Genomic DNA, 22,906 nt, shown 5'->3' on the forward strand with positions numbered 1-22,906 from the left:
AAGTAGCTGGCCTAGGGAATAAAAAAGATATAAATATGGCACTGAGGCTGCATTCACACTTGAGCGTTTTGTAGCTTGAAGCTCAAAGCTCCAAAAAAAGCACAAACTTAAAAAATCAATTGTTCTCTATGGTGCCTGTTCCCTCGGTCAGATGAGAACAGGCACTTTAGAGAACAATTGTTTTTTTTTTTTTGTTTTTTTAAGTTTGAGCTTTTTTTGGAGCTTTGAGCTTCAAGCTGCTATATGCTTAAGTGTGAATGCAGCCTAAATGTGCCTGTAGGATTTTTTTTTTCTAACGCTTTTAATAATTATTTTTTATTTTAGGCTTTCACTACATCAAAAGAACATACAGCAGTCCAGTTGTCTATTGTCACAATAACGCACAATTTAAAAATGAAAGGCAGCTCAGAAGATTTATCCACAAATATAGTGCAGCTGAAGAGGGAGATGTCACTTCTCCATGCAGTGAGTATGGTTGTTGGGAATACCATTGGAGCAGGAATTTTTGTTTCAACAAAGGGAGTCCTTATGTACACTGGTTCTTATGGATTGTCACTCATTATCTGGGTGCTGGGAGGAATATTTTCAGTAATCGGATCTCTCTGCTATGCTGAACTGGGAACAACAATTACTAAGTCAGGTGGAACTTACATATATATAAAGGAAGCATTTGGAGGATTTGTGGCCTTTTTATATCTGTGGAGCTGCACGCTAATAATCTCTCCTGCCAGTGAAGCTATTCTGGCTGTGACCTTTTCCCAGTACCTCATTCAGCCATTCTTCCCAACATGTACTCCTCCTCAGTCTGCAGTGTTCCTGCTTTCTGCGGTATGTGTGGGTGAGTATCTTAGTGTTCTATTACTAATCATAGAGTTGCATTATATTTGATTCAAATAATGGGACTAATCTATGTTGGGTACCATGCATGTTTTGTTACTAACTCAAGTGCACAGTACAGGGAATAATTACAAACCAAAAACTGTTGTTGTTTTCATCTTAACATTCGTTGTTTCTTTATGAGCCTGCAACCATCCAAAATAAAAGTCAATTATTTTTTTACACCTTTTATCATTTGCAGGTACATTCCACCCCTTCATAATGCTCGAAGCAGTGTGATTGCAGAGGACACTTGTGCAGGTGTACGGTTTGGGTCTGGCTTCAACATTACTACTACATTAGAGCAGTGGTGTCATGCGGGTGACACCATCACAAGGGGGTGCAGGATGCCAGCAGAGCTTCTGGGCTCTGTGGGGGTCCTGGCCAGTTATTGGGGTTATCCCGGCACAGTGAAAGCTGCCCCTGCCAGGGCTCCCCGTCCATCCCCACCTCCCCCACCTCACTACAACTCCACAACTAACTTACAAACTTCCATCGCTGGGCTGACGGGGGGGAGTGCTCAGCCAATCAGCGGCCGCGACACAGCCATGACACCTTCCCGGATACAGACTCAGCCCTCCTCCCACTGGGGACTGTACGGACACTGACCTCAAGATCTCATCTCCTTCCAGGACCCCCTATACAGATCCCCTGGACCGATGATCACCTCCCCGAGACTGGACCATGGAAGGATCACACTAGAGGCTCCTTCCTCTCTGGAGGGGTGGCATCAACCCTAGTGACGCCTCTGCATTACAGTGCCCACCTTGCTTTGGCATGCTTGCCATTTGGTAGTGTGATGCCCAGCTAGTACCAGTCCCTACCGCAAGATCAGTAGTCCCTACAAGTTTTTACTAGGAGAGATGAGTTGATCTGCCTGGTTTCACTAATCCTGCTTGAAGATTGCATACTTTGCAGTGAAGCTCATTAGAGCCTATGAGGAGAATCTAGTTACTCAATTCTGGCCATTTGTAGGGCTAATCAAGATATTGTCAAACAAAGGGCATGGGAAATTGGGCACTGCCATAGGGGGCATACCTGTATAACAATGCTAAAAAATATATAAAGTAAACCATATCTTGTACACATCCAACACACATTGACAATATGGTTATGAACCCCTCTTTTATATAAAGGGGGTTAGTCATAATTTGGAGGGACTGTCCCTCTTTTTTGAAACCAAATCCCTCAGTGCCCCATGCAGTCTCAAAATGTACTGCTTTACTACCAAAAGTGTTATAGAGCTTGGATAAAATGGGGGAAAAAACAAACAAACAAGGGTGCACTGTCATCGTGCATTACCGTGGTAATCCACGTATTTATTAATAAAAAGGATTATATACTCACAAACCAACGTGATAAAAAGCAGTAAGGTGGTCCACAAAAACAGTCACAATATGGCTGTGTCTAGTGATGCGGATATGCTAACGCGTTTCGGGAGCTCTACCCCCTTCCTCAGAGCCTTTTTATTAATAAATACGTGGATTACCACGGTAATGCACGATGAGAGTGCGCCCTTGTTTGTTTTTTTTTCCACTAGTGGCCAGATTACCCGATCTCAGAAGGGCAGCACCTCTTCAGTTGGCATTTTGACATGTCCTTGGTTTGCATGAAGATTTGAGCGCTGGTTCTGTTTTGTTCAGCTTGGATAAAATGTTTTAATACAGTATTTGCAACTCTGAAAAGCCAATATAAAATAAAATGGAGATCAAAAAAAGCAATCCTTAAAGTAATGGTGCAGCACACCATTACTTTAATTATTGGCTATTGGAACACATATACATGAATGTGTTGGGGTGCTGGCAGCTGTTTGTTAGGGAATAATCAGCTCCCAAAACGCATACAAAAATATAAAGCACTTGATGAATTTTATTTAATCATTTTCGGCTTATTAGATCTTTGTGGTTCATGTAATTGGGGCCATGACAGGGATCTATCCTTCACCTACATACTGTGTGCTAAAAGGTGCTACTCTTCATCGTTTCAGAAAGCTGGGAGGTATATGGCTTAGTTACATAGTTGGTAAGGTTCAATAAAGACACTGGGCCAACCAGTTGAACTTAAGAGTGTTTATGTAACTACCATTTTTAATTTCCCTCTACATTGCGTTCACTAAGAAACACAATTGTGAATTTATCTACACTCCCTGTTGACAGCACCAACTGTGGAAGGAAGTTCCACATACTTACTACTCTAACAGTAAAGAACCCTTTACACAGTTTAAGACTGAGCTGCCACATGTGGCCTCGTGTCTTCTTTAGAGACCTTAAATTAAATAGTTTTCCCAATAATACAGTCACCATTTTAAAGGATTTGTATATTGCGATCATATTAGCTCTTAAATTTCTCTCCTCAAGGGAAAATAAGTTTTAATTGGTGTAGTCGTTCTAACTAGGTCTTCTTCTAAAGTTGCTATATGTTGTTGCAAATTTACTGTCCTGCTTAGCTTTGTATCATCAGCAGACACTGAGATTGAACTGTTTATTTCCAAACTCTATCGTTCAAGTTAAGCAGAATTGGTCCCAGGAATCATTTTTTGTGAATGGGTAGAAGTACTATGTACAGCTAACTTATTCAAATTGGGGGCGGCGCAGTATCTTGGAGCCCCGTTATCGTTAAAGATGTCTTCCAGATTTCAGTAAGCCCTCTGCCTGCAGACCCCTACAATCACTAGTCCAGAGTTGTGGGGAAGAGGCCCTTGTACTCATCAACATGGAAACTAGGTGCTTTCCCAGGACAGTTCTCCACTGGCAATGTACCAACCCATGATGAGGGCCTGGTATGTTTCAGGAGCAGGAGGGTGCACACTTGACTCTCTTTTCTGGCCTGCCTGACTGCATGCTTGGATAAGGGTCTGGTATGTATTTTTGGAGGACCTCATAATAATTTATTTTTTTTGTGCATGAGTTTTCTCCATAAAATCCATACCGGACACAAGGGACCTGGGATGATTTAGGGGGGAACCCCATGACATTTTATTTTGTGTGTGGGGGATAACAGAGGGAATCCTCGCCTGCTTTCATTACAAGCAGAATTTTTTTTTAGCTGAAACTCCCCTTCAAAAGAAGTAGTGTGTGTTGTGTTTTTTTTTTTTTTTGTTTTTTTTTTTCCCAGTCTGAAAACACCCCTGCCAAAAATGCTGATAAAAGCCTATGTGTGCATAGACACATTGGATAATGTGCTGGGGAGTTTACTGGTTATAGAAAAAAAAAAAAGCCTGACGTCCACAACAGCAGCTGTAAAAACGCCCAGTGTGCATGAGGCCTTAATAATCAATATCAAACTTTAACTGTACTATTTGCAATATTGTTGATCATCATTTTGTTTTTACTTAGATTTGTATTATGGAAAGTATAACATTTTGTAGATTATATTTATTATATATTTTTTTTTCTTCTTTTTTTATCCCACCATTACAATACTTGAACACTGTAAACACACAGTTACAATTTAACAGCAACAGTTTCCTATCTCATCCATGTGTACCATCTTTGAACTATTAATTACAAGTCCTTTGATATATAGTAAGTTGGTGCCAACCCAGGACCTGTCCTGAGGTCTATGTATATTATTCACCTGGATTCATTGCTGACCTCTGGCTATAGCAGGTGACCCTCAAGTATTGCAACAATTTAAAGTGTTACTTGACCCACAACAGTAAAATCCAGCTGTATATACGGTAGTTTTTTTGATTGTTATATTCACTGTGGAACCTAAGGGGTTAATCCTCCGCATTGTGTAAAGGATTTTTGATCCTGCCTTCACTGATCCTCCATTTCTTTTACTGTCCCCAATCCATCTGCTGATAGAACAGGGCCTTGGGGGCAAGCTGCACATGCTCAGTTTGGTGCGTATTGCTAGAGAGTTGTGTTTTTTTTCTTTTTTTCTTTTTTTTTTTCTTTTTTTTTTTCTTGGGCACGTGCATGTGATCAGCACAGGGCCAATCAGCGCTGTCCAGACAGAGAAGCAGGGGTTATGCAGCCTCATAGGACAATCGGGAGAATGAAAACTCCTCCTAAAAGCTTTAACCAGTGCTCTGTTGGACACTGATAGAAGCCACAAGACTGCTCTAACTGCTGATGAGAAATGGTATTTAGCAGTTTATATTTTCTAAAATAATTGCACTTCCATGTTCTGTATACTGTGGGAGACCAGATATAGTGAATGCAGGGTCCTGGGTTTAATAACACTTTAAACACTGGATTGGTTGAGGTTTTATTAAATGGCAAGATATTAATGTGTTACCTAACCTTATTTTTCATACCACACAAGACACCAAACGGCTAAGTCATCAGTGCTCCCAACTGCAATATAGCAGAAGTACTGCTACAGGGCTGCGGAAAATCATGTGTATACATGATTTTGTATTGCCGGAAGGGGGCACACGTGCCGCCATTGGCGGATACAGATATTGATCACCGGGTCTTGCCAAGTATCACTGGCAGGGGAGAGACCTGTGTGTAAACAGCACAGGTCTCTCTCCTGCCTGCAGTAACCTACTGCTGTGTATTTCTCTGCACAGCAGAGAAATGCACAGCAGTAGGTTTCCCTAGTAAAGCACACAGTTAACCCTTTGATCTTCCCAGATGTTAACCCCTACGTGCCCTGTCATTAGTACAGTATCAGTGCTTTTTATAAGCACTGATTACTGTCATTGGGATGTCGGTGGCAGTTAATCAGCCCCCCCCCCGGTGTCAAAATGCCTGCCGCAGTCCTGCTATAAGTCGCTGATTGCTGCCATTACTAGTATAAGAAAAAATGTGAAACAAATTCCAGTATATATACCGCCATTTGTAGACGCTACAACTTTCATGTAAACTAATTAATATACTGTATATACTCGAGTATAAGCTGACCCGAATATAAGCCGAGGTACCTAATTTTACCACAAAAAACTGGGAAAAACTATTGACTCGAGTATAAGCCGAGGGTGGGAAATGAGGCACCTACTAGTCAATGTAAAAAATAAAGATGGAGACCAATAAAATCACATTAATATTTATTTAAACGAAAAACAGTAATAGCTCTGTAAGTGGAACATGGGGTCAACAAAAACAATATGGTATCAAAAATACCGTATCTTTAAAAGTACATCAACCTTAGCTTAATCAGCAACCAAGCTAACACACAAGAGCTAAAATCCTTCAAAACTGGAGTTCTCCTCCTCATCATCGGTATGTCCAAACAGAGCTTCAGGTGCTTCAGCTCCTGTGATGTTATCAGCATACACATTGTCATCATCACTGACTTCAGTCATCACCATCACTGCTGTCGTTCTCATACAATGCGCTGTCTTCACTGCCATCCATAGCATTACTAATGCCACATTTCTTAAAGGCGCGTTGCACCAGGTCCTCTGGAATATCTTCCCATGCATCACGAACCCACTGTGCTATCAATTCTATGTCTGGCTTTCTCAGATTTCCAACTTTTGTCAGTTGAGCTTGACCAGATGACATCCATTCATGCCACATCTTTCGCACGTGGTCTTTGAAAGGTTTATTTAAACACACATCTAGGGGCTGCAATACAGATGTAAGCCCACCTGGAATAACGGCCAAAGTAACTTGAGAAGACTTTGCCAATTTTTTTTATGTCATCAGATGGGTGTGCGCTGAACATATCCCAAACTAGCAATGATGGGTTTTTTTTTAAGGCTACTCCTGGTCGTCCATTCCAAATTTCTTCCATCCATTTTTTTTGTTCCGTCTTCATCCATCCAGCCTTTAATATGTGCACGCACTGTAATTCGTGGTGGGAATTTGACCTTTTTAGGCAAGGTCTTTCTTTTGACAGCTTCTGTGCAATCTTTGTTCTTTGCCGCAAACATAGGCCAAACCTATTCATGAAGCGGGTACACCATCCTGCTGATGCAACAAATTTTTTAGTGCCTGGTATTTTAAATTTTTCATCTTTAGCCATTTGAAGGGCATGTAAGCGAATTCCCATGCGTGTTACACAGTAACCATTTTGACGACACTCCATAACCCATTTATGCAATTCAGTCTCTAGAGCCCCATATGAAGTCGTTAAACCATGTCGAGCTTTTTATGCCTTTTTGGAATCTTTTCCAAGTCGGCTTTCATTTTCCACCACTCCCTTACTTGTTTTTCGTCAACACAAAATTCCCTACTTGCAATACTGTTGTTGCTTTCTTCTGCTCTTGACACAACATTAAGTTTTAAAGCAGCTTCGTATGACCTGCGTTTTTGTTTTGGCCCAGGATTAGAAGTACTGGCACCGATATTGGGATCCATTTCTAACAGGATAAAAAAAAGAATTTTTAGGATGGGGAGGGGGGCGTCATGCCCCGTCCCTCCTTTTTCTCCACTTGAAAAGTTTAACTTGCATTTGGCTTTATAAATCAGTCCCTATATTACTTAGGTGGTCAGTACATTAGGCAGTGGACAGTACATTTGGCACTGGACAGTACGTTCGCTCGGCAGTAGATGGTACATTAAGCACTGGACAGTACGTTCCCACTTAGGACAACTACCTTAAACATGGGCAACACAACTATCATGTTAAATAAAAATACCTGTAATATAGCACATTTTAATTTTACTTTCCCCTTCCTCGTGGCTCAATCTGCTGAATTTACAGGGGCTATGTGTGTGTTTTCACTGAGAGGCTGGCACATACATACATACAGAGGAGGAGCTTGTGCCTCTGTGTGATGTGCCAGCCTCCTTAACGCTGCCTGTGACAGCCCAAGCCTGTCACACTGTCCAGGATGTGCTGCTGCGGGTTCGAGGGGGGGCCAACTCTGCTCAACTACAGGTACCTCTGCGGGGGAAGTCGGGGAGGGGGGGGGGGAGGGTCCGTGCTTACTACAACTACTTCTGCGGGCGGCAGGTGACAACTTAGCACCCGCCGCCCGCACAGGCACGGCACACACTGTAGGAATGCCCAGCACATCACTGCAAAGGTTTCCATATCTGCAGCCGCGGTTATGGAAACCTTAGCTTTAGAAGCAGCGCCCCCTGCTAGACATCTGCAGACGTTGACTCGAGTATAAGCCGGGGGGGCCGTTTTTCAGCACAAAAAATGTGCTAAAAAACTCGGCTTATACTCGAGTGTATACGGTACATGTATTGGGATTCGTTAAGCAAAGATATGTAGCAGAGTACATTTTGACCTAAATTTATGATGAAATTTGTGGGTTTTTTTTGTTTTTTCCGGATATATTTTATAGCAAAAATTTTAAAAATTGGCTTTTTTTCAAAATTGTGTTTTTTGTTTTTTGTGTTTTTTTTTTTTTTGTTTATAGCACAAAAAATAAAACACACAGGTGATCAAATACCACTGAAAGAAAGCTGTATTTGTGGGGGAAAAAAAAAGGACATAAATTAAATTTATTTACAGCAATGCATGACCGTGCAATTGTTAGTTAAAGTAACATAGCACCGTATCACAAATGGCCTGGTCAGGAAGGGTAGTAAATCCTCTGGAGGGCAAGTGGTTAATGAATGCTTTACCAGGAATCGAGCAATTATTATTCAGACACAATTTTTAACAGAGTTTATACCAGACAAAATAACTTTTGCTAGAAAGAATGAAACTCATGACTTTGTGATAAAATCCTCTAACCCCTCTTACATGCCACCCTTAAGTTTGCAGCTACTACCGAATAATAAAAAAATAAGATTTTGTACTAACCATAAATTCTTTATCTTCTAGTCTATTGAGGGACACAGGAATATAGTAAATCAAAGATGTGTGAGTTATGTTGCTGCCTTTAAGAGGCAGATACTGGAAAACAGAAAAAAAATTATAAAGGCCAGTTCACTATAACCCCACTCCTAATTGTCGTGCCTCAGTTTTGTGATTCATTGGACTACAAGAAAAAAAATCTTGAGTACAAATGTTATTTCCTTTTATCACCCATTGAGGGACATAGGGATACAATAAATCAGATGTGTGGGGCGCCAAAAACCAATTGAACTGAGGGGTGGGCAACAGACATTGAGAGATCCAATGGGTGTGTAAATCTTACTAGAGGAATATCCAAACAAAGAATTGGCTAGCAAGCCAGTGAAAAGATGGGAGCAATATTGAAATTCCTACTATAAAAAGGAACAAAGCATGAATGTGGTGTACCAGAGAGAGACAGGTAGTACCACTTGGGGAGATTGTATCTGAAAGGAGAATGCGCCTCAACAACAAGTAAAAGACAGCCCACCAACCAAAACAAGGACACAGCAGGTGAGGGGAAAACTCAGACTAAAAGTAGTCAACAAAAAAAAATGTTTGAGGTAAAGGGATTTTTATCTTATACTATGGGTGGGCAATTATTTTACTAAGGGGACATTTGAGAAACTGGGACAGAGCCAATCTGAGTGGCTCTGCACCTTGTGATCACTGTGAGCCGATCAGACATTACACATGTAAACAATAGAAGTGGTTACAAACAATCAGTCTGTCAGACATTGGAAACTGAATTTTCTAAATGCAACATGAAAAAGTATCATGACAGGTTGAAGGTTAAGGTGGAGGATCTTAAAGTGCTACTGGCCAAATGATTGTGGGATGTTTTTTTTTTTTTTTTGTTTTTTTGTTTTTTTTAAATAAAGGAGGGGAGTTAAAATATCACTGACCATAATGGCTGCAGGATTTTTTTTTTGTGGGGAGGGGGGTGGTTAAGGTGCTACTGACTGTCAATAATTGTGGAATTTTTTTTTTTTTTAAAGGTGGAGGGAGTTTAACCACTTCAATACCAAGTACTTTTACCCCCTTCCTGCCCAAGTCAATTTTCAGGTTTCAGCGTTCTCACACTTTGACAACTGCACGGTCATGCAACACTGTACCAAAACTAAAATTGTATCATTTTTGTTCACACAACTAGAGCTTTCTTTTGGTGGTATTTAATCTCCACTGAGGTTTTTATTATTTAAAAAAGACCAAACATTTTGAAAACACATTTCTTTGTTTGCAAAAGTAAAAGTTTGCAAATAGATAATTGTTCATAAATTTAGGCCAATATGTAATTTGCTACATTTCTTTGGTGAAAATAACCCAAATTAGTATTTATTTAGTCTGTAGGAAAGTTAGAGTTCACAAACTATGGGATATATCTGAAAATTGGCTTTCAGTACTTCAGGATTGATCAATCTAATTTCTTGAGGCCCAAAAATGTCAGAACAGTACAGACCCCTTTTTACAAGTAGACAGTCCAATATATTTCATAAGAGGCATGGCGAGTTTTTTTTGAAGTTGTAATTTTTGTCAGTTTTTGGAAAATGAAGAAATTAAAAAATTTTCACTTACACAGATCTGTCATCGGCCGTGTCTGAAGTACACAGCCGGTGACAGATCTGGCCACAGTGCGGCCCTGTGGGCACGCGCAAAGCGCGATCCAGGAAGGACACATAGGACGCCGTACTGGAGGGACAAGAGGCTCGCCCGGCCGACTGACCATTCGGGTACTAGAGCACTGCCCGAGGGCCCAGGGTCAGTAGGGGGCCCCATGAGATGCCCCTAGTACCTTTTTTTTTCATAGGCTTTTTTTGGGTGTGGTTTTAAGTGTGGGTGAGGACACGGGGACCCATGATTTACTTTTTCCCAGAGGCCCCATGAGTTGTCAGTCCTCCCATGTCCCCGCCCCCTGCTTTTCAGAGCTTAGAGATCCTGTGTAAATTCTGAACTTTGAATGGAAGAAGGGGAAATGCCACTGTAGATAAACAGGTACAACTTATGTAGTTCCTGTGTGAACACACAAGAACTGTCACAACTCTGGGTTTGTAAACCGTGCTTTGCTAACAGGCACAGTACAAGGGCTGGGAGGTGTTATGGCAGAGCTGAATGTCCATAGGAGGCATATTAAATTTGCATCAAACAATGCATATTATTAGAGACTAATGTAGTACCTCTGCTCCAAATAATGTCAGCACAGTTTTGGCTAATGGACTCAGAACACACATAGTTTTCACAGGAAAATATCAAACTGGGTTACACTGAAAGTCTTACCACTGCTCTAAAATTTGGGTAGCGTTCTATGACCAACTGACCAGTACAACACTTACAGAAAAGATATTCCCTAGCAAGGTAAGTGTGTCATAGGGAAACACGAGACTGGACACCTAAAAGGTTGTATCACTGCTCTAAAAATGGAAAACGCTCTACAGCCAACTGACCTAGTACTCCCAGGTCTAGAAAGCACCCCATGGACAGCTTATAGTGCAGATACCGCTTAACAAGGAACTTTTGTCAGAGAAAATAGAGACTGGGAACACCAGAGGTTGTACCACTGCACTAGAAATGGACAGTGCTCTGCGGCTAAATTACATAGTACCCACGTGTCTAGAAGGCACCAAAATGTGGACTCTAGTGCCCACAGATCACATTCCAGTATATCTTCAACCTCCATGGGCTCACTCAAAGAGTGAAAAGCACTCTGTGCCCAATAAACTAGTACATGAGGTGTCCAGGAAGTGCCACAAGCAGAGCCTAGTGTCCTAGGGTCACCTCAGTCTGGCCCTACAACCTTCCATCCCAACAGGGTTTTGATATGGTCTCCAAGGCACTGCAGAGAATTACCTTTTCAGATAGCTGATATGTAGAGATGAGCTTAAGCAGCTTGATAAAATCTTGATTGAAGGAATTTTTTTTTCTGGGGGAAGTAGAAGTACCCCAAAGTACCAAGAAAGTTGATAGAGGAGAATAAATAGTAAATCAATCGTTTTTCTCAGCAGAGGACATAAAAAAAAAACTGAGGCATGGTGGTTAGGGGTGGGGTTATAGTGAAATGGTCTTTAAAGAAGCGGTTTGTGTTACGGCGCTGCTTTACCTTAACTGACAATTGCGCAGTCATGCAACGCTGCACCCAAATTAAATTTACGTCCTTTTTTTTTTTTTTTTTTTTTTTTTTTTTTTTTTTTTCCCCACAAATATTTGATCACCTGTGTGGGTTTTTTTTTTTTCTTTAAAAAAAAAACTAATTTTGAGGAAAAAACAAACAATTTTTTGGGACTTTTTGCTATTAAACATGTCCAGTAAAAATCAAATTTAGGCCAAAATGTATTCTGCAACATGTCTTTGCTAAAAAAAAAAAAAAAAATGCATGTAAATTGGTTTACGTGAAAGGTATAGCGTTTACAAATGGCAGTATAGATAGTGGATTTTTTTTTTTTATATATATATTAATGGTAGCGATCAGCAACTTATAGTGGGACTGCGACGGACATTCTAACACTCGGTGGAACTGACTTGGTGTCACTGACATACCCAGTGACCAATACAGTGATCAGTGCTAAAAAACAGCCCTGACACTGTACTAATGACCCTGGACAGGAAGGGGTTAACATGAGGGACAATCAAATGGTTAACTGTGATGGGAGTGTTTTAATAGGGGGCGGGGGGTGTGTGTGCTTCACTGTAAGCACACTAATCGGTATGGCTGTGCTCAGCCCTCCTCCCTCCTTCCTGTCGGTAATCACTGGCCGGGACCCGGTGATTGACACCTGGGGCTGTGATTGGCGGCGCAGGTAGGGCCCCCTACCCGGAAATGCAAAATCACGTTCATATACATGATCCTGCGCACAGGGGCTGCCCTGTAGCAGTAAATGTACTGTGGGTAGTCCTAAAGCAGTTAATTTTTTTTTCTGTTTGCCCACCTCCTGAAGGTAGCAACATAACCCACGTGTCTATAACTTACTATCATCTCTCAATGTATGTTGAGGAAAAATAATTGCCACCCTAATAAAGAAACTTTTTCCCCTTTAGTATTATACAGTATTTATATAGCGCCAGAAGGTTTGCTCAGCGCTGTACGTTATAGTGGGGGACAGTACATGGGACAATACAGTAACAAAACATGAGGGGATTGAGGGCCCTGCTCTTTCAAGCTTACAATCTAGGAGGGAGGGGATAGTGGTACAGGAGGAAGTGGCTGTGGGGGATGGAGTGGAGGAGATCGGCTGTTAGGTGAGGGTGGGGTAGGCTTCCCTGAAGAGATGGGTTTTCAGGGTGCTCCTAAAGGTGAGGAGGGTAGGTGACAGTCTGATGGATTGGGGTAGTGAGTTCCAGAGGATGGGGGAAGAACATCCTTCAGTAAGAACATTTCTTTCAATCGGCTATTATCTATGCGCTTTCTTTCTGGGATGTACCCAGTCTGACAGCGTGTTCTGCATTTTATCACTGATGTTCTCTGTCCCCCATTTTAAAAAGAAGTGTCTCCGTTCCAGTATCACTCACAGCAAAGCATGACTGACTACATTCCTGGAGTATAGCTAATTAAACCATATTGCAGGCAATGACCAATTATCCTGTCTTAAAGTTATAACTAAAAGCAAAACTTTTTTTTAGTTTTGGAGAGAGTGCAGAGGGATTCTAACGCTTTTCAATTTTTATTGCTGTCTTTGCCCCTGTTAAGGAGATTCACCCTCTCTATTTGCCCTGTTTACCATTATCATTGAAAGTGAAAGTAAATCTAAAATTTTGAGTTGTACTCAGAAAAGTAACAGGGGAAATATTCCAATGGAGACACTAGTTCTGGTGACCTGGGGGTTGCCAATGAATTCCCTTAATTTGCAGGGATTTCCTCTCACTTCTCCTGGTTTGGTTATGAGACAGGGAGTGAAGGGAAATCTCCGCAATGGGACGCCGATGGTAAAAAATAAACACAGGGATTAAAACCCTCCCTTACTCTATCTATCTAAAATGAAAAAAAGTTGTGCCTCCTATAGTTCTAGTTTAATAACCATTAACAATTTTCAATGAATATCACATAACTAGAAAATTATTCAAAAATTATTAAGTTACTGTTTTTGTGTTTTTAATTTATTATGTTTTTCTAAGCTATAATGACCACACTAACTTCATGACTGTATTATAGTATTGTTAACAGCAGTGAACTCTGCAAAAGTGAAATGGGGGGCCTGGCTTCAAGTATTGTCCACATTTGGCAAAGTCTTAGCCTTGGTTATCATCATCATCACAGGAATTGTACGACTGTGCCAGGGTAAGTGTGATCATTAACATCGCATTACAAACTGAGAACTAGTGTTGAAAACCCAGAATTAAAACTTAACTCCAGACCAATACACACATAACTAACTGCTCCAGCACTTTGGATGTTGTACGTTCAAAAAGTGGAGGGTTATGCCAAGAGAATGGTTGCCCTCATTTTCAGCAGTTGGCAAAGTAAAGTGATCCAGGTGGCTGTATAGCACTCAATCGCTTTTACAGTGAGAGTAGAGCAGCTGCATGGTTCCCAAGCCTCCCATTACTGGGAGCCTGCAGTAACTGAAATGAAGATTTTGTCACTTCTGGTTTAGTAATCAGCCAGGGGGGCATTCAACCAAACACAATCTATGCTTGGTTAGATGCTTTAGAATTCAGGGGAGACATAATAGACCCCCAATTTCCCCATGAAGAGTACCTGTCCCCTACCCAATGCCATCACATTGGGGTTGTTAACCTCTTGTGATAGCAATAGTTAAATTTAAAAAAATTATATAAAAATAAAATGCTTAAAAAAAAATATAAAAAATTAACTATGCCCTGTATACACCCGCAAATGCAAATGTGCACACATGGTGTGCATGTGTATGTAAACCACAATTACATCACAATCCATGTGTGAGATATTGCTGCAAATGTTGGATTGATAGCAATAATTCTAGCTCCAGAGCTTACAGTTAATTCTAAACTGATAAGTAGTAAAGGCTCTTAAAACAAATAGTAATTTTTTTTTTAGTCCTATCACAAGTGCACACAATTGTAAGACTAGGCATGTTTGGTATCTATTTACTTGACACAACCTCATCTTTTACCAAACAAGTTAGTATTTTGTATGTGTCTACACTAAACTTAATTTTTGATTTTTTTTTTTTTTTTTTTTTTTTTTTTTCCTGAAAACATGAGTTTGCTAAACAGTCACACAAGTACCATGCCACATAAAAAAAAATGCAACGACTAGCTTTTTATTCTACATGTCTTCTGCTTTCAGAAAATGTATAATGTCCTGGGGGTTTTAAGTAACAGTATAGCTAAAAATATAGATTTTTACATTTGCTAAAAATGTAAAAATTGTTCTAAAGCAAAAGCGGTTAAATGCACATATAAGAGCTGTTTTACCTACCAAGGGAAGTATATTTCTGTCCTTAGATTACACAGCATAGCCACCTCCTGACCCAATTTTTCTCTGCTAAGGTGCAATAGCATTTACAGGTCTCCTTCCCCTCACCTTCAGCCTGTTACTGAACAGTGAACAAAGAAACAGTGCGCTAATGAGATGTTACTCTGGGCTCTCCTATCAGTATTTCTAGGCATGCCAGTACTCCTTACTGGCTCCTTATGCTGCTTCTACCTCCCCAGTTGAAGCTCTGTTGTACAGACTGTACAATCGATTGAAGAGGCTGATTCAAATTCATGTTTTTATACTTACAACAAAGCATATTTAAAGATGTATTAACAAATACAGAGTTGCATTAATCCGTGTCTTTATTTTTGCTTGCCGTTTTGCTTTAAATCTGTTGGTTTTGAACCCTCTGCGTTAATATCTAGTTGAAGAAATTTTGGGCTGCAAATACAAACCAGTTTTCCACATCTGGATGCTGCAATTTCCCCATTTTTCTTGGAAACATTCTCCAGCTGTGTTGGATAGGGACCACTATTGATAAACGGCAGTTTTCAAGTCTTATCAGCTGGATTGTTCTCAGGACAGTGAGCAATTCTGAAGGAAAACCGAGGGCTGGGCCCACAGATTCAGAGGGTACACGATGCCACACAGACAGCGGTTCTTTTAAAACAATTACGTTTACTGAACAGTTATAGTGATCATGTAGCTGAGCATACATAAACAGAATAACAGCGTATAACCATACAGGAAGAATAATACTGTCTAACACTAACCCCGTACTTGCGGACTTTCCCCAATGTCCAGAAAGCAGCCTGGCTGCGCCTGAATGTTCCTGAGCAAGGTATAACGTTGGGGTGCACCCTAAGTATTGCACAATACTATTTGTAATCCAAAGGAAAGTGGAGTATGTCTCTTGTAACTTTCTGGTATATCCAAAATGTCACTGACCACGTGTGGTGCGATGTGCTGCGGCAAAGCCGCACTTACGGTTCCCTGGCAGGCTCTTGGTGCTTTCTCCTGACCCACTCCGGAACCGGACCATACAGTCACTTGTTTCTTGGTCTCGTTGTGGATCTTCCTTAGGTGCCTCGCCAGATTCCACTGTGAGCCGTAAATCCTCTTCCAGGCCCCACACAGATTCTCCAGATGTCCTCAGCATCCATCAGCCAGACCCAGACTCCACTTCCTCCGCAGCACAGGAACTCCTCCCCTTCCCATAGAGTTTGTGATGCAGTAAGTCATTTCTTAATTGCAGCCTCAAACCTACATTTACAGTTCACTATGACCCTTCTGAGGGTCCTACTCTGCCCCTAAATTCGTATTCATTAAACTTTATAGGGTAAATAAGCATTTATCTTGTCTTAGCAAAAGTCACTACAAAATCGATTCTTGTACTTTGCTGCCATCTACTGACCAAAGAGCATATTGCAGTTTAACATTACACACCAGTATTAAATCCATGCGTCACACCCTTACAATTCTAAGATAGTAAAGTATAACTCAAGGCAATTTTTTAAATTTGTTTTGGATAAAGTGGAGATGGATTAGAATCCCTGTCGTGCTTCTATTGTTTGTGGCCTGGTTAGGGAGATTTACTCTCTTTGTCCTTTTTACTATTATCATTGAAAGTAAAATAAAATACAAAATTTTGTATTCTCCCCATAAAAGTAACAGAGGGGAAATCTTCCAATGGGGACACAAGTGCTGGTGACCTGGGGGACCCCAAGGAATTCCCTGAATTTGCAGTGATTTCCTGTTTTGGTTATGAAAAAGGAAGTATCCCCACTGGCAAAAAACTGACGGGCTGTAACCCTTTGGGGGGGGGAGGGCGTGGCCGGAACAGGTGTGTCAGCAGATGTGATTCACGGAGCTCCCCCCTCTGATCCTACAATTAATTTTTTCATTGGTGTTACCACTGACAGTTCTCACCCATTCCTGTTCCTTATCCCTCCTGGAAGCTCTCTATACCCTTTTTGCTGTCACCCAACGCTGCTATGACCAGAACGAAGAGGAATGAGCCAGCGGCTACTGAGCTCAAAAATGGCTCCTAGCAGCCCCTTCCACAAAGGGAGTAAATCCTCCCACCCAGCTGGGAAAGAGATGCTGTGTGACATGCTTTACTATAGCCAGAAGCTGTTGAGCTCCTCTGAACAGGCATTACTTGATGCTCTGCATGACCAATTTGGGGGATTGAAGGAGGAAATCTCTTATCAGACAAGATCTTGAACAAATCTGGGAGAGAACGACAGCTGTGGAGAGCCGGATCAGCGTTGTGGAAGACCTGCTCTTTCATTTGACCCTATAAGGGATTCACCTGGTCCTTTTTGACTTTGCTCTTTTACTGTACATCTACCTGTTATCCATTGGCTCGCCACTAACAATGACCTTCCAGATGCACCACATGCTTTGGAGGACATCCGAGTGGGGATTTGTCCGCTCTATTGGTTTTATATTCCCTGCTTCATTTTTTCATCCACTGACAAGGCAGACATCCCTATAATTTCTTGGAATGTGAGGGGTATGCACAGTCCCCAGAAGAGAACTATGATTATGTCCACCTTGCATAAATATCCCCCTGCTATTTGTGGACTGCTGGAAACTGCGTTATTCATGGTTGGGCTCTGTATCACTCCTCACACCTTACTCTAGGGGGGTGAGTGCCCTGATTCACAGATTTATAGAGTTTCATGAATGTCTCAGATGTAGATACAGACGGCAGATATGTTTTTTTTCGAATTTTTATGATTACCTGTGTACTGGCCATGGTTTATATACCCCAGCCCTTCTCAACAAGTGTTTTGAGATGCCTCCTTTCTTTTTTGCTGGACAAGCCAAATGTCCCACTTATTCTTATGAGACACTTCAATGGCTATCTGTGTCCCCAGCTGGACAGACATCTGCCTCCTAATTGTGGGCTGAATTTCTTTTGGAGGTTGGATGGGTGGAAGCATAGACACCCACAGGAGTGTCAATTTTCGTGTTTTTCTAAATCATGTTCTTCATTGGCTAGAATTGATTGTGTTTGACTAATTCACAGGCCAATTTTGCAATTACCAAACTTTGCTATCCTCCCAGAGGGGTTTCAGACCATTCCTCCTGGTGGCTCGGCTGACTGCTAGATCTCACACTATGCTGTCCAGGGCTCCCTGGAAATTGAATGCCTACTGGCTTAACTTATTTACATCTCATGAGACCATCTCAGTACATATTGAGGACTATTTTGCCAGACCTGTTCAGTACCAGAATGTTTTGACATGGGAGACGTTTTGTATGGGAGACTTTTAAATGCTTTTTACATAGTATTTTTTATCTGAGACAACGGCAGTCAAGGTGGCCACCAGGGAGCATGAATCTCGGTTGGCTGTTCAGGTGCAATGACTGGAAGGGGCTTACGTATCAAGTTAATAAGAGTCTAACAAGGGTGAGTGGCTATCAGCTCAGGATGGGTTCTAACCCTCCCTTATTCTATCCAAAATGGTAAAATGTTTTGCCTATAGTTTCACTTTAAGGTTCTTGGTTTTTAAGAACTCCCCCACCCACCCCCAACTCAAACCCTTGCCTACATAAGCATTGAACTCCAAACTCTCAAATCAATATAATCATTGAATAACTTTATATTACAGGCATGTTTCCTTTCCATAAGCTTTAGATACTCCTTTACATCTGTTTTTTTCATTTGTGCACACTAGTTTCCATTAATAAATACTATGGCTACATTGACCATGTGTTCTTCTTGTAGGTAGCACATATTATTTGGAAAGATCATTTGAAGGATCAAAGACGAATATAGGCTCATTAACTATGGCTTTCTATGCAGCGCTGTATTCATTTTCTGGCTGGGACTGCATTAATTATGTAACCGAAGAAATGAAGAACGTTAAGAGGTATTTCCCCTCCATCTTAGTACACAGATTCCATCACATTGTCTGCTTCCTTCAATACTGATATTTTTGGTATTGTGTGATTACTGGTATACTGGATTCTTGTATCTCTAAAGGGCTTAACTAGTCAGTTGTTTGCAATTGTCACTGTGCTGTCCTACATGCTTTCATACCTTCCATGTTACTCGTTTAGAAAAGATATGAGATTAGGAAAGTCAGAAGCACATACCTGTGTAGCACTACCCCAACAGGGGTTACTTGATGATGCTTTTCCCCAGTGGTTGCCTTGACCTTGTAACACTCTGGATTCAGACATAGCTCAACAGTATGAACTAATAATGCAAGAGACACGATTCTTTAGTAACACCTCTATATTAGGCTTGTTCAACAGTAGACAGTACATCCCCAGTTAACGCATAAAAGCAAAACACTGATAAAATGGAAGTAACCAAATAGCAACGGTTAACAGATTATATGCCAAAATCGCAATGATATCTTGTAACTATGTAACTTTAACACCAGCAGCAGGAGGTGAGTGTCGGCTACAAGCTAGACAACATACCCATACGCCGCCTGGCACATGCACATTCCTGGGGCGTGCAGCAGCTTTATCTCATGACCGCTGTGTGCACGGTGCTCGTATCATGGCGATCAAATGATTACAATGTAAGCAAAACTGTCATGAATGGCTTCCATTTATGACAGTTTACTTACTGTTGTGGTGCTGTGTTTGGCCCACAGCTATCACATGGTGCCTGGCACCCTATACTATGTGATTAGCTGTACCTAATCACAGCATCACAATAGTAAGTAAGCTGTCATGAATGAAAGCCTTTCATGACCGTTAAAAATATTGCTTATACTGTAACTGTGATCATTACTGTTATAAGCAATAAGTGTAAAAAAAAAAAAAAAAAAAACTTTGATCACCCCCCCCCCCAAGAGTAGTAGTGTCACTATGGTGACACTGAACTACTCCGATGACCGTATGTAAAAAGAAAAAATGTCAAAAGAAATGGTTTTTTAAAAAAAAAAAAAAAAAAAGAAAATCAATATTTATTTTTTAACACGGTCACCAGTCAGTATCCCTGATCACTGCCACACTGTACTGCACTGATGACAATATGTAACTAAAAAATGTGAGAAATACAATTTTCATTTATTTTCTTCATTTTCCAATATATTGTGACGCAACTACAACTTCAAAAAACTCACCATACCTCTTACTAAATACATTGGACTGTCTACTTTTCAAAATGGGGTCATTTTGGGGGGTATTTGTACTGTCCTGGCTATTTAGAGCATCAAGAAATGATAGGCCATCAGTACAAGGCTGATCAAGTTTTAGATACCGTATATACCATAGTGTGCAGACACTATAACTTTCAAGAAGGCTAAATATCATACACTAATTTAGGTTATTTTTACCAAAGAAATGTAGTAGATTCAATTTTGGCCTACATTTAGGAAGAAAGCGTAGTTTTGCAAAATTTTATAGCAGAAACTAAAAAAATTTTTTCAAAATTTGCAGGATTTCTCCTCTTGTATAGCAGAAATTAAAAAAAAAAAAAAAAAACCCCAGTGGTAATTACATACCAGCAAAAGAGAGCTCTATTTGTGTGAAAAAATGTTATCAATTTAATTTGGGTATAGCATTGCATGACAGCACAATTACCAGTTAAAGTAGCACAGTGCTGAATACCAAAAAAATGAACTGGTCATGAAAGGGGGTAAAACCTTCCAGAGGTCAAGTTGTTAATATAGACACCAGTTATCAACAATTATGTGAAAACACAAAAATGAGCATGAGGTCTTTTCCAACACTTTTTTTTTTTTTTTTAACACACTAGAACAGTGTCATTCTATAGTTATCCCTCCCATAAGGGATATTTCAGTTTGTAGGTTATGAATGGAGTTTTGTATCTCTCAGATCTTTCATACCACCTAGGCGGCTAACTGTCACAACCATCTGAAAAGGGTCTCGGCCTTCTGTAAAATATTATACTACGGAACGTGAACTAGCAGAGGTGAGATTACTTTTTTTTTTTTTTAGAACAAGACGGGTGAGATCCTAAAGCAAAACAGTGAGGACCAGAATACTGTTGGATATTTCACCACTATAAATACCAGTAGATAAACCAGGGAATAATTAGTCTGTTTGCCTCTTAACTATTCTAGAATGTACTGAACCATTAGGCTCCATGTACACTGTAGCTGATAAACTCCCGTTTAGGAGCTTTTCTGCGTTTGTGTTTTTTTTTTTTTTTTTACTTTTCCATTTCCAGATGCTGTCCAAAGCCTTTTTTTTTTTTTTTTTTCCCATCATGAAAAATGCGTGTAAATCGTTTTTCCCGGAACTCAAATGGACCTGGTACACCATACTTTGAGGTTTCGCATGAAAGAAAATGTTAGACACTGCTGCAATAATTTCTGCACAGAAATGAGCTGGAACACATCCAAACACCACAAAAAAACCCCGCTAATCTCAACACATACTGCTCTCTCTGCTTCTGCTCTTTCTCTCAAAATATCTGAAATAGTTAATTTTTTACTGTTTTTCTGGGCATTTTGTAAGGTCTCCTGAGGTTATCTTTAAAAAAAAAAAAAAAGCTTCTAAACGCAAACTCTCATAAACGCGGTATGCAAACTCTGCTAAACAGATGTTAACCTACGTTTTCCAGCAGTCAGTTTCCATTCAGAAGTGTTTTGTGTACATGGAGCCTTAAGCACATATTTTGTTCACTCGAATATATGCATTACATTTAGCATACTCGGTCATGTAAAATACTGACTTGTACCATAAGATGGCGCTCATTACTAATTTGTGTTTTATTTGTAGTGTTACCCAATGTACAGTAGATGATACAACAGTATGAATCTGAAATCTGCTTTTTGTATTCGCTTCCTTTAACCCTTTCATAGCAGAAGGCCTACAAAGGGAAGAGGGACAGTGCATTGAGCTAATCAAGGGACCCAACTGTTTACTGGGGTTTAACACTTTTTTTTTTTTTTTTTTTTTAGCAGAATACCAGGATAAGTATGTATTCCCTAAATAACAGAACAGTGCCCATTCTTACTTGAATCTTGGTTTGATTTGTGTGCTTCTTCTAAACTTTACCTCTCTTCGGGAACTTCCTGTAATAAAGACCAGTCACTACTGCTCTCTATTTTTGAAGAGTGACTGGTCTTGTATCCACCCCTTTTATGTAGTTCTATGCAGGCCGCAGTAATGGGTGGGCCTGCTGGGTCCCTTCCACAGCTCTGCTTTCTGTGCAAGTTATGAGCACCTCAGTAATGAAGTTACTGCTACTTTTTTATATGGTAATGTACAACAATATTTGGGTTTGCAAGTGTATTTATGTCCTGTGTGGCGATTGATGTATATATTTAAATAAAAGTTCTTGTTTCCAGAGTTCAACTTTAACTGCTTCCATACCGGGCACTTTTACCCCCTTCCTGCCCAGGCCAATTTTTCAGGTTTCAGTGCTCCACTTTGAATGACAATTGCGCGGTCATACAACATTGTGTCCAAACTAAAATTTTATCACTTTCTTCACACAACTAGAGCTTTCTTTTAGTGGTATTTAATCAACACTATTTTTTGCTAAATTTTAAGAAAAAGGACAGAAAATTTTGAAAAAAACAAACATGTTTTTCTTTGTTTCTGTTATAAAAGTTAGCAAATCGTAAATTTAGGCCAAGCTGTATTCTACTACATTTCTTTGGTGAAAATAACCCAAATTAGGATGCATTATTTAGTTTGTAGGCAAGTTGTGGTGTGTGTGTGTGTGTGTGTGTGTGTTGTTTTTTGTTTTATATATAGAGTTCACAAACTATGGGATATATCTGAAAATTGATCAATCCTGAAGTACTGACAGACAATCTAATTTCTTGAGGTCCAAGAATGTCAGAAAAGTACAGATATCCCCCAAATGACCCCTTTTTGCAAAAGTAGACAGTCCAACAGTCCAGCCTGTGCATGTGATCGCTGTGACCATTCACAGCTAGGCACACTTGTATACAATGGATGGCATGAAAGGAAGCCATCCATTGTATACAACTGTCATGT

General features: G+C 40.4%; 1 protein-coding gene across 1 annotated transcript in view; it reads left to right on the forward strand.

Annotated features, from left to right (window-relative positions):
- Window positions 1–330: 330 nt before the first annotated feature.
- LOC149458375 (Y+L amino acid transporter 2-like) overlaps window positions 331–22,906 on the forward strand; it is a 42,361-nt gene continuing 19,785 nt past the window's right edge. Inside the window, exons 1-3 of the mRNA XM_089682236.1 lie at window positions 331–838; window positions 13,709–13,834; window positions 18,696–18,840. Of these exons, the coding sequence (XP_089538362.1) occupies window positions 394–838; window positions 13,709–13,834; window positions 18,696–18,840 (716 nt within the window). The 5' untranslated portion in view covers window positions 331–393. The remainder of the gene's footprint in view (window positions 839–13,708; window positions 13,835–18,695; window positions 18,841–22,906) is intronic.

Source organism: Staurois parvus, unplaced genomic scaffold, assembly GCF_062004578.1.
Source record: "Staurois parvus isolate SC_StPar_1 unplaced genomic scaffold, SC_StPar_1.0 ptg000287l, whole genome shotgun sequence".
Lineage (NCBI taxonomy): Eukaryota > Metazoa > Chordata > Amphibia > Anura > Ranidae > Staurois > Staurois parvus.